At 40.2% G+C, this 13,218-nt stretch overlaps 1 protein-coding gene across 1 annotated transcript in view; it reads left to right on the plus strand.

The window, feature by feature from the left end:
* LOC136626924 (guanylate cyclase soluble subunit beta-2-like) overlaps positions 1–13,218 on the plus strand; it is a 77,515-nt gene that overhangs the window by 56,413 nt on the left and 7,884 nt on the right. Inside the window, exons 8-13 of the mRNA XM_066601910.1 lie at positions 922–1,025; positions 3,606–3,822; positions 6,763–7,083; positions 9,797–9,945; positions 11,030–11,176; positions 12,351–12,505. Of these exons, the coding sequence (XP_066458007.1) occupies positions 922–1,025; positions 3,606–3,822; positions 6,763–7,083; positions 9,797–9,945; positions 11,030–11,176; positions 12,351–12,505 (1,093 nt within the window). The remainder of the gene's footprint in view (positions 1–921; positions 1,026–3,605; positions 3,823–6,762; positions 7,084–9,796; positions 9,946–11,029; positions 11,177–12,350; positions 12,506–13,218) is intronic.

Raw genomic sequence — 13,218 nt, forward strand, 5'->3', positions numbered from 1 at the left:
CGGTTTCCAGGCTTGTCTCACCACCATGATAAGAAATAGAGCTCAAACCCACCATCAAACTTAACGCCTTTATTAAAGTTTATGCAGAGCTCGGTTTTCTTCCTGGGCACTTGGGTGGTACAATTGGTGGACATTAGTAGTATGTCTCTGCTTCTCTAACTCATAGGCCTTAGGCTTGGCACTTCAAATACACTCACATTCCTTCCTAAAACCCAGAGGGCACAGTATTAAGACAAATGTTACCAAACAACAATACTTAAAGGAACAATATACAAAAATGTTCATGTGCAGTGCGACACCCTCTTACAAGTAGCACCTGCCAGTCAGATCAGCGCGTAGTGTCTTAGATTATCGATAAATACTAATGGAGTCAGCGAAGCACTTCAGCCATCTTCCTTTATCCAGGATCAGAGGGTCACGTTAAAGGTTTCATATTCTGAAATCACTTGCTGCTAGAGAGATTGGTGGAGAATAGAATGAATCAATAGATTAGATACGTTTTCAGCAATTGAAGCACAGGACCAAGTTTTAAGGCATACCAATAAAATTCATAATTTTTAAAATATTGATGAATTTTGAGTTTCTGCAGATTCTTCACAGAACTTCAATCTAAAAAAAGCCCTTCAGCTTTGTGATTGGAGTTACTGATGTTTTTGAGGAAATAATGCAGATTTACGCTCCTCCATGTAATGAAGACGACTTCTACAAATGTAATGTCTTCACCCTTTTGAGCTAATTTAAATAGTGTCGCTCCATAAACTCAGATATCATTTTATCCCTGAATTAGGTTCATTACATTCCATCAGTATAAACACTCAGCGGCTGCCTATCAATTTGCTATTGACCTTCATTTTAAGTGATGTTACTGAACTGATATTTCCACTTACTAATCTTATAGAATTAATATGAGATTTGTTGCAGGTAAAATGTTAAGAGGATTTCTGCCTGTGTATCCAAAGTCTCTCTGGGTCGATGTCAAGACATTCTGTAATGGGCTTCCCTTTCATATAGTCTTTGACGAAGAGGTAAGAGATTATATCATTCATCACTGTTGGCCAAGGGTCTAAGCCAAAGAAAGTGGGGCTGAGACGGTTGTATGTTTTCTCATGTTAATGTGTTGTATGGCACAGTCACGCACGCATATAATATAGTAAGGCTGTTGTATTAGATGCGGCAGTCCAAATATAGATACTCAGCAGCACTATATAGCAAACACTGATCAAGTGTGGGAGTACTTAACTTGTGCACGCCTCGTTCAGGATCCGGACACCACAAGGATCCCCAATGTAGAGTCCATAATGAAGAAGGCAGGCAACACTAGGGAATCAGCGGATTAACCAAGCAAGAGTTGAAGGAAATCCCATGCTTTATTTACAGACATCTGACACATTCACAGACGATGTTTCGACCATCTATCTATGGTCTTTGTCAAGCTTCTTCAACTCTTGCTTGGTTAATCCGCTGATTCCCTAGTGCTGCCTGCCTTCTTCTTTTTTGGACTCTGCATTAGATGCGGCAGTCACACAACCATTCAGCTGTGGACATAATGTTGTTTTCGGAAGTCTGCGGTTTGTATAGGGGCAATCTGACTGTCAGTGTTATGGTGGAACAATGGCAAGCTCTGCTATACTGTAGGAGTACTGTGCCTGACTCTTATGGGATTAGTATGGCTGTCACTATAAGGGCTTTTTCACACGACTGTATTGTTTTTGCAATTGCCCTTAAGTGCCATAAATTTGCATGAATGAAGAATTGCCACGATCAAATCACGATCTTAATTAGCGTATTTTCAACCATCACACGGGCAGCTGCTGCATAATGACAAACAAATATGCTACTCCGCAGAAATCCATCGATTGTCAGGAATCCTCTGAATGCTTTAATAGAGCCAGCTGTCTTCTTTTTCTAGTGTTGGACGCAGGGAAACTCCCTCCTGTTTTCTTCCCGCTTCTATAGAAGTCTACGGGAGATTCCTGCATATTTCGGCAAAAGACCTATCTTTTGACACCGCGTATAAAATTGAAAATTATGTGCTATTTTTCCCGGCGCAATCTGTTTACGCACCCAAAAATCATTCAGCATTCCAGCAGAATAATGCATTGTGCCATCAAGCCCAGGTTGTCCAGAATTGGTTTGAGGAGCATTCTGGAGAATTCCTACGAATGATATTGCCTGCACATTCACTCCACGTGAGCCCAATCAATCATTTATCGGATCTGGTGTATAGGTCTATTTGCACCCGAAATGCTACACCTACAAATAGCACGTGGGTGGCTATCCATACAGCATGGCTCAGAATCCCTCCAGGCATCTTCCGTCCACTTCTGCAATCGACAGGGCATCAAGTTGCTGCATTTTGCTAGGCTAGTTGGGGTCCTAGACAATATTTGTTCCTGTCCCATAACTTTTGGCATGTCAGGGTAGATAGGAATCTAGAAATTATGGCCTTCTCAGTACTGGCCTTAAAGCAGATCTGTCAGCTTACTATATTAACCTGTTTAAAGGCATCATAGTATGGAGATAGACAGGTCCACTTTTCTATTAGCCCTAATGGCACAAAAAATGTTCTGATGTATGGCTAATAGCGGCTATTCTTTTGGGGCAATAGAGTGGAAATTTCACCATTCTGTTAAAACAGGAGAGCATAGCTTGCTGACATATCCACTTTACAAAGTCATTATAGAAAAAACACTATCTCAGAGTGAGAACATGCAGCATATTTGTATTTGATCATTTCATCTACTCTGCAAAGAGATATGTAAAAAGTAGTGTCCTTACATATATTCAGGTTGTTGAATCCAAATATGGCAATCAAGATTGTCTGTCAGTCAAGATATTGAAGTTATAAACATCATAAGAATGTAGGATATTCAATAATATTCCATTTTGTTACATTATATTGACCATTAAAATCATAGGCCTCATTTATCAAAACTGCCCAACAGGACTTCTAACAGAGATGCAGTGACTTATCAGGTAAAGCATGGTGAAAGATTTCACCAGGACATATGTGCAATTGAAAAATGGTATGAAGGATAGTAGATGGCAGCTGCTTACTGCTGGAATATTCCAAGGGAGAACACTGTCACTTATTCTACATCTGATATTTGGTGATCTTATGTCATGCGTATAACTATATGTTACCCTATTAAGGATTTACTGCTTATAAGTACATGTATAAAACATATTTAATTGCAATTATATCTACATATCTTTATTCTACTGCTAATGCTTATTTTCTGTAGATCTGTTCCTGACAGTCAACACCTGAGCACAAATTTGGAATCAGCACCCAAAACTGTGTAAGAAACACACAAATGTTGTCCAGAAAAAAAATACATATTTTTTGTAACACATAATCTAAATTAGACACCAAGTCAGACTTTACCGTCTACCCCTACAGTAAAATACTGGACATGATAATGTATGAGGATGGGCTAAAAGGATGCCTACCGAAGTATTAATAAATGCTCAGAATCAACTGGTCACCAAGTTTATAATATCACCAGAGAAACATTTCATGTTGAAAGGAGCAATATACTGGACAAATATGATGTTATTTGGTTGTGTTATGTTACAATATGACTATTTATTCACATTTTCAGCTGAGGGTGAAGCAGGCTGGTGTGAGCATACAAAGGATTGTTCCTGGGCTGCAGACTATGGGGATTCGACTAGATCAGTATTTCAGCACAGTGCACCCTGAAGTTACCCTGACTATTTCTAATGTCAGAAAGTTCATTAATAGTCAGTTTGTATTTAGGACAAAGAGAGAGATGATGCCTGAATCTTGGAGGGAACGTCCAATGCTGGAATTGAGAGGTAAGTTTAATTCCCAATATATACACTTTATGGGGGGGGGGAGCTATCCAAGAGGAAATACATTAAATGTATATGTTTATTAACACAAGGGGAGATAATGCAAGTAAATATGCAAATGAAGGCCAAATGCACATGAACGGGTCAGATTCCAGCTGCAAGATCTCGCAGCGGAATCCAACCCTGTCCACCGGCAGTGACCCCTGCGTACCTGTGCGATGTGTTCATGTGCAGGCGGCTTCCGTACTGTGGATGCGTCAGCCATCGCACATGCGTAGTACAGATTGTGCCGCACCGTTGCTAGGCGATGACGCGGATCCCACAACACTTCTGTAATGCTCATTGCAGTAGGGCCACGGGACACACGGCTTCCGTTTACTTCAATGGAAGCCGTCCATGTGAAGCCTGCACTAAAATAGAACATGCTGTGATTTTCTCCCAGCGAGCAGAAAACTTTCCCTCCTGCTCGACTACCTCTCTATAAAAACACTATCTATGGGATGGGTAATAAAAGTCTGATTGGTGGAGGTCTTACTGCTGAGACTTCCATCGATCCTGAGAATGGGGGTCCCCATGTTCCTTTTTTCTCTATACTGTGGGATCTCTGCACCCACCCACAGCTACTTAGAGATTGAGTGGAGCGGCGGTTGCATATATGCAATGTCACTCCATTCATTTCAATGGGGTTGACGGAAATAGCTGAGTTTAAGTGCTCGGCCATCACCTGCAGTCCTCTTGAAGATGAATGGAGTGGCTCCATGCATGCTCAACCATCACTTCATTCAATCTCACCCTTACAATGGGGTTGCAGTGATCCATCATTGAGGAGAGGTGGACACAGAGTGCACTTCTTGGGATTAGTGGGTGTCACAGTGGTGAGATCCCCACCAATCAGAGTTTTATCACCTGTCCTATAGATCATTTATTTTGTGGGTCGGTCATAAATGTTGTTTTCTTTTTTTTTTTTTAAAGAAAAATCATTGTTTAGTAAAAGTTCTAATTCCTTTACATGTTAATAAATGTGGTCATGACTGATTTATACCATACATGTGATACAGAAACTGGATTTAACCTGTTATTTGACCTGCTCATAAGTGCCACAAATAAATAATTGTGACAAATAAGGTGTTTTTAGGGTTCACCATTCCACCACAGTACATCAGTGACACTTCTAAATTACTGAGTAAGGCTCCATTCAGACGAGCGCATAAACAACGACGTTTTTACGCCCGACTGATAAACCATTTGAGGCATTGGTTTCCAATGCATCCGTTCACACAGGCGAATATACGGCACATAAAAATGTTGAATTGTGAAAAATGGAACATACACAACTGAAATACGTGCTGATGCATATACGATGTGCAAAAAGATAGTTCTGGAACTATCTTTTGCCCGATTTATAGCGGTGGCTCCCATAGACTCCTATGGGAGCTGGACATAGAAAGGGAGGGGGAAACATTTTAGCAGCGCCCAATGCTTCAAAAATCTTACAGTTGCCTCTTTACAGGCATAGGAAGGCATCCCAAGGATTTTTGCAGAGCGAGGGTTTTCCGGGGTGCAACATATTTTTTCTGCTAAAAACTGCGCTCACAGTCGTGTGAATGGTCGAGGAAATGTTGTCCGAGAGCACGGAAAAATGTCCATTCATGCCAATGAACGGTGTGGATGAGAAAACGTAGTAACGCCTACGCTCGTGTGAAAGAGCCCTAAGAGAATTACTATTCCAGGCAATCTAGTGTGGTATATGTGTTCATTATAGTATCCCTGCAGGTTTGCATAGGGGTTAATATATTTATCCCTCATGGTTAAGAGTAGTTTACATCACATTTTACATGAGTTACATTTTATATTTGTGCGGTCTATATTATGTTAATAATACATTTCTGATGTAGTTCAGATGGTCTAGATTTTTTTAGGTATTAATGGTGGTCTAGGGTGGTGAATACGTTAATGTTAATAAACCTGATGATCTAGAGTAATCAAGGGCTAATAATGGGATTGTAAATTCTGTCTGGTTGCTAGAATAATGAATGGGTTAATGACAATAAACCTGGTCGGGGATAATCGAGAGGTTAATGGTAATGGCATTGTTGATAATGTAGTAAGGGATTAGGCTGAGTTGGCCTAGCATTTTTCACTATGTCCTTCCTTTCTACCCCGATATACTATTTGGAACACCCAAAACAGAATTTAGACAGAACCCCAAATGGAACCATAGGCTTTAATGAGTAAAATGAAGACTTACAAGGTCTATGCAGTTTTGTCTTGCTTAAAAGCCTGAAAGGAATGGACACCTTATCAAACAGAGACTTTATAGGTCTCCTTTTGATTGCCTATGAAAGCTTATGAATCAGCTTGGAATTCTGTCTGAATGCTGTTTTCAGCTATTCAAGTCGAACGCCAGGATGAAAATGTTGGAGGTAGCAAAAAAAACCCACTATGTGAATCCAACCCTAATTGTATTGTCTGTCAGGTGTTAAGTGTTCAACACCTGGAATGCAGGTGTCTTCTTACCTAGCCAGACTTCAACAGTTTCCTTGTGGCCTTTGACATAAAGTTGAATGTTGTAAGCCTCTCACAGGGTGATTGGGATTAACATCCTGTTCCTGCCCTGCACTGATCATAGAGATCAATGTAGAGCAGGAAATTAAATGGTTTATGAGTCTGTCAGTTAACAGCTTTATGTATTCTCTGATCAAACATTATGGAAGTGGTCCGAAAGGCTAGTGCCGCTGGGCCCCTTTGTGTGAGCATGCTACTGCTTCCAGCCTCTTTTATGGGTGGATCTGCCAGTGTTTTGAGAACCAGCGCAAAAGCCTTATTTGGCCACCAAGTTCACATTTTAAGAGTGTTGATTCAGAGTTGGCAATTAATTTCTGAATTTGCAAAAAATATTGGCAATAGATATGGTGCAGCAGACAATTATGTTTTTGTCTTTAGGTCAGATGATATGGATGGAATCTCTTGAATGTATGTTATATTTGTGCTCTCCTCTGTTGCGCAACCTGCATGAGTTGGAGGAGAGGCAGATGCACATCTCTGACATAGCACCTCATGATGTCACACGGGACCTTATACTACTAAACCAGCAAAGACTGGCAGAGATGGAGCTATCTAACCAGCTTGAGAGGAAGAAGGAAGAACTGAGAATACTTTCAAAACATTTGGAAGAAGAGAAAAAAAAGACAGAAGCTTTACTGTATGCAATGCTTCCAAAACATGTGGCCAATCACCTGAAGGAAGGCAAGAGAGTAGAAGCAGGTGAGTTTCCATATAACAACTATACATTTTATTATACTTTATGTACAGCTTTATAACTAAAGTATCTATCTATCTTTCTATCAGATATCTATCTATCTATCTATATTATATCTATCTATCTATCTCATATCTATCTATCTCATATCTATCTATCTATCTATCTATCTATCTATCTATCTATCTCCTATCTATATCATATCTATCTATCTATCTATCTATCTATCTATCTATCTCACATCTATCTATCTCCTATCTATATCATATCTATCTATCTATCTATCTATCTATCTATCTATCTATCTATCTATCTATCTCACATCTATCTATCTATCTATCTATCTATCTATCTCATATCTATCTATCTCATATCTATTTATCTATCTATCTCATATCTATCTATCTATCTCATATCTATCTATCTATCTATCTATCTATCTATCTATCTATCTATCTATCTCATATCTATATCATATCCATCTATCTCATATCTATCTATCTATTTATCTATCTCACATCTATCTATTTATCTCATATCTATCTATCTTAAATGGTTTTCTTTCTTCTTACTTATGTTATAATCCTAAAGATGACAAATAAGGAAAGCCAAGTATTCTATATGTATAACAGGAGGCATCTATTTTGTTTCCCAATTCTTCTCATACACTTTGGATAAGCTAAACATTTGGCTTGGGGATGGCCTGTTACAATGTGATTACCACTGATGTAAGAACAACCAAAATAGGGAGATAGCTAACTAGATAAAGAATGAGCCAAAAGCATCTATTTATAAAAAAGAAAATATAGTGATTAGTGTTGTTCGTTGTGATTGGCCGGGTGATTAAATGGGCTCAATTTTTTGCAAAATCGAATCAGGTCATCACGACCTCATTTTTAGCAAAACATCGACAGGAAATTGTTTTATAAAAGGAAAGTGAGTGTCCCTTCTATGAATGTGGCTCAGCTGCTAGCACTCTTGGCTTTCAGTACTGGGGTCCTAGATTCAAATGCTATTTAGGATAACATCTGCATGGACTTTGAATAACTTTATTGAGATCTTCCCCTTGGTCAGATTTGAAACTAGAACTCCTACACTGCAAATCAGCAGTGCCAACAACTGAAACTCCACACTCGTGCTTCCTACTCTACTGGAGAAGAGGAACTGGAAGAATAAACACAAATAGAACATGAAAGCACCATCCAACTGTTGCCATTGGAAATAATTTGCCCTAGAACTCCAGTAAGGCAGCAGTTCTAATGACTGAGTCACCATGCTTTTTCTTCCTGCTTCTTCGTTCTACTTCCTTCTCTTCCTCAAATGGCAAAAGAGAATAAGAAGAAAGTGAAGGAGAAGAAGAATACAGAGGAAGGCTGGAAGAAAAAGGAAGAAGGAGATGAAGGAGAATAAAAAGTTCTTCTCCTTTGCCTTTTTCTGCTTCTCCTTCTCCACAGAAGAAGTGGACCGAGGAAGAAGTTTGGTGGCTCAGTGGCTAGTACTATTTACTTGTGGCGCTTGGGTTCTAGGTTCACAGCTGATTATGGACAATATCTGCATTGAGTTTCTATGTTCTCAGTTGTTAGCACTGTTGCTTTGCAATTATGGAGTTGTAGGTTCAAATCTGACCATGGACAACATCCAAATGGAGTTTTTCAAAGTCCATACAGTTGTTATCCTTGATTGGATTTGAACATAAATCCCCAGCATTGAAAAGCAAGAGTGCTAGCAACTGAGCTTGAGCAACATTCATAGAAGGGGAAACAAACACTCACTTGCTTTTTTATTCCCATTGATTTCAATGATAATTTTTATGAAATCTCGTCAGGTACTCCCGACCCAAATGTTTTGTTAATCTTGGATTTTTGTGAGATCGATAGCATTTAAATGTTACTTTAGGGAGCACACAGGTGGACAGCCAACCGGAGACTAAAAAACAACATCAAACCATTTCTGGCCATACTAAGACTACAAATTTTTGTGGAATTTAGTACAGCAAAGCGCATACCTAAAAAAAAACAGCAATACTCACCTGGCCTGCAGTGTCTGGTTCCCTCGCACTGGTCTCTGGTGCTGCGGCAGGCTGCTGTGTCCTCTGCACTGACACAGAACTCTTTTTCTGGTGATGGGGCTTTGAATACCCCAAGGCTCAGCCAATCAGTGCCGGCGCCTGATTATTCACAGCCATTCAGTGAATAACATCACTGAATGGCTGTGATTGGTTCATTGAGCGCCGGCTCTGATTGACTGAGCCACAGCATTCGTGATCCAATCACAGCACTCGGCTGCTGGGGGCAGGGTATTCAAAGCCCTGTCACCAGAAAGAGAGTTCTGTGTCAACGCTGAGGATTACACTGCAGCGCCGGAAACCAGCAAGATGCTGCGGGCCAGGGGAGTATAAGACACCCCCGAAAAAAAGACACTGTGCCTCTTTTGGGGCAAACATTCATATAAGGCAGGGTCTTATTTTTGGGGAAACACAGTAGTTCCAGTTTGCATCTCTAGAGCCTGTGGCCTGCATCTGCTATGGCATGAAGAGGGTTGTAGTTTTACAAGAGAAGCTGTACTGATTCATTGTACTACCAGGGTCAATAGCTGAAACCTAATCCCTTATACAAGAATTCCACGAATATTTGTAGTGCTATTAATATAATTGTACAGAGCAGGCTAATTGTATAGACTTTCCCATGTAATATCAACGTTCAATTTTCTATTTTGCAGGTGACTTTAAAGAGTGTACAATACTGTTTAGTGATGTGGTCACATTCACCAACATTTGTGCCCAGTGCGAACCCATCCAGATCGTCGCCATGTTAAATTCTATGTATCTCCGATTCGACAGATTAACCACCGTTCATGATGTCTATAAGGTAGATTTACAATAAAATATGTGTAATGCTTAGCAAGTTAGAAAGTCAGCTTTTTTATCCAAATGGGCAGTGTGACTGCATTTAAAGCAATTTTCCGGGACTTTAGTTTTGATGAGCTATACTCAGGATAAGTCATCAATATCGGACCATTGGGGGTCTACTACTTGGGATCCTTCCTGATTAGCTGTCTGAAGTGACTGCAATGCTTGGGTGAACATTGTTGTCACTTCACTGCATACATGACACAGCACCGCACATTTCATAGTGGCTGTGCCTCATATTTACGCATTCACGTGAACTTGTCACAGGTCATGTGACAGATGAATGTGACATCAGATGGCTTAAAAGAGGCAGGGGTGATCACGCAAGTGCTCTAGCCTCTTCAGTTAGCTAATCGGTGGGGGTCATAAGTGGCGGACCCTCATTAACCAGATATTGATGACCTACCCTGAGATAAGTCATCAGTAATTTAGTAATGGAAACCCTATTTAAAGTACAGTGCTGATCTCAATCAAGTACTGTTGTGAGCTGATATAATTATGATTAGAAGATGATATGTTCAGCAGCCCAAATAACTCCCTATAGAAAAGAAAAGTATATGTGTGTTCAGGCAGGCTCCTCCTATCCCTGTCACACAGTCCCTCTGCAGCTCTTGTCTTGTGTAATGTGATCCCTCAGTGAGACTGAAAACACTGCAACTGTCAAGCCTGGATGTCATGGTTTTTCAGTGAGTGCAGAGTTTCAGAATAGTTACAGCAATAGTCTATTATAAAGAGCCTCCACACTTGTTTCCAGTTGGGATCCTAATCTAATTTCCTATCTCAGAAAAATACACTAGAGCCAATTACTGTGTGTGGAAGGAAAACCATGCAGATGCCGTCCATGGTTGGATTTGAATTGTGTGCTTTAAGGTGACAGTATTAACCACTAATCTACCACACTTACACTTTGCTGACGATAGTTTTATTTCTCACTCGCTTTCCCCTTGTAAGTTCCAAATGAATTCCTAATTTTCTATATCTAAGCGCTGCGGAATAAGTTGGCGCTATACAAATAAAGATTATTATGTCTCTTTATGGTAAAGGTGGAGACCATAGGCGATGCATACATGGTTGTGGGTGGTGTACCTGTTCCTGTTTCTACACATGCAGAAAGAGTTGCAAACTTTGCTTTGGGAATGATCCTTATGGCCAGAGAAGTAAAGAATCCAGTGACTGGAAATCCTATCCAGGTAAGATTGTGTTCTAGGACTTAGTTTACACAATATAAAGCAGATTTCTATCACCTTTGCTGATCCGCTGTCTGAAGGAGCTCTATTTTCCTTTCATTGTTTACCAATCACAGCTCTGTACATTTTAGGTGGCTTACTACAGCTCAGCCCTATTGAAGGTAATGCGACTGAGCTGCAATGCCAGGCACAACTACTACATATTGTACGGCACTGTGCCCGGTAAATAATGTAGGTGACGTGGCACTCTCTGGAGCATTGAGGCCCCTTCTGTCATCTGATTGGCGGGGGGTGCCAGGAGGCCATTAGTATAAGGCCTCATTCATACGGGCTACAAAATCTCCCTATAAAATTACTGCTATGCTTTGAAGCCTGAAAGAGCCCATTGGAAACCATGGGCTTCTGTAGCCCATGTGAAAGAGGCCTTATTTTCGAAAAACCACTTTAAGTACATTTCTGCAAACCTTCTATTTTTCAGTTGCCTTGATGAACTTCTCTTTTCAGCATTTAAAAATCTAGATTCTGTTACCATTGTATAATTATACTGTTATTGAGATCAGCTTTTGTATCAGTCAGCTTCCAGTTTGTTTGTTTTTTATTATTCTTTGGCAGAATTATATTAAGATGTTGTTAAACCCTTAAGAACCAAGCTCTGTAAATTTACGGTATTTGGTGCTGGGCTTTAATCCCAGCCACTAATGAAAATATGGCGCAAGAGTAAAGCTCCTGTTCCTACAATGTAGCAGTTAGTCCCAGTCGAGGACCTGGAGGAGAAGGCAGAAGGGGTTTTTAATTGCTTCTTCCTTCTCCTTTACAGGCTACATAGCACTCAATAAATGCTATATAGTGCAGAGAGAAAGCAGAAGTGTTACTTCCGCTATTCGACCTGGCAATCACATGACAGCTGGGTGCCCCCGCCATGACAGAGCTGCAAAGTCCTAACAGAACCCAATCAGCTCTGTTAGGGCCGAAACACCCTGGCCTTTTTTTAAGATTGGCCATCAATCTTTGATCAGCTTGGTCTGACCCCGGACCACCACCAGTCAGTATAATGAAGGAGCAGCGCTTCTGTGAGCGGCCCATTGCCTTCACGAGATACTCAATATGTGATGGAAGTGATGATCTGGAAGTACTTTCTGCTTTAAGAAGTCTTTATTGCCTTTCATTTATTGTATAGATCCGAGTAGGGTTACATACTGGCCCAGTGTTAGCTGGAGTTGTAGGAGAGAAGATGCCTCGCTATTGTTTGTTTGGGGATACTGTGAACACGGCTTCCAGGATGGAGAGTCATGGTGTTCCTAGCAAAATTCACCTAAGCCCAGATGCCTACAGGTAAACTCTATTCTCTAATTGTCTATTAGATTGATTAGTTGGCATCATATAATTCTTCATATAATGGCTGGCTTGTCATTGTATCCAAATATATTAATGCGTCAGAAGAATTGATATAATACAAAATCTCCAGTAACTGCAAATCACTAACATACATAAAGTAATGGGGGATAATGAGATTTTAAATAGCATTACATCAACTAATATAACACTGGTTTAAGCTTCACACAAGCAAATGCATCTAATTCCTATTAGAAGAATACGGAGCATATTTGCGCATGAACAGGTGATATTTTTTTAAACTATTCAAACTACATGCTATCGCGCGTGAGTAAAAAATAAAAAAGCTGAAAGATAGGGTAGTTCCACGGCGTGAGATCAAAGCCGTTGAAATCAATGGCTTCGCTTGGTTGGGTTTTGCGGACGTGATTTTCACACCCACAAAACCCTCCGCGAACACAGCCATGTGTTTAAGGCCTGAATTATGCTTTTTTGTATGCACATCTGCAAATTTTATTGTACTTTTTGCGCTCACCAGGCATGTTCATTTCCTGTAAAATTATCCAGTGTTTCATGCTTCTCCTAGCGTATTATGCACACATTTGCGGATCCTCTTGACACCTATGGGGACTTTTGGTGCGCAAATGCGCAGAAAAATAGAGCATGCTACATTTTTTTTGTGCGATCAAAATTCGCAGGTATTGTGAACTAAC

This window comes from Eleutherodactylus coqui, chromosome 1, assembly GCF_035609145.1.
Source record: "Eleutherodactylus coqui strain aEleCoq1 chromosome 1, aEleCoq1.hap1, whole genome shotgun sequence".
Taxonomy (NCBI): domain Eukaryota; kingdom Metazoa; phylum Chordata; class Amphibia; order Anura; family Eleutherodactylidae; genus Eleutherodactylus; species Eleutherodactylus coqui.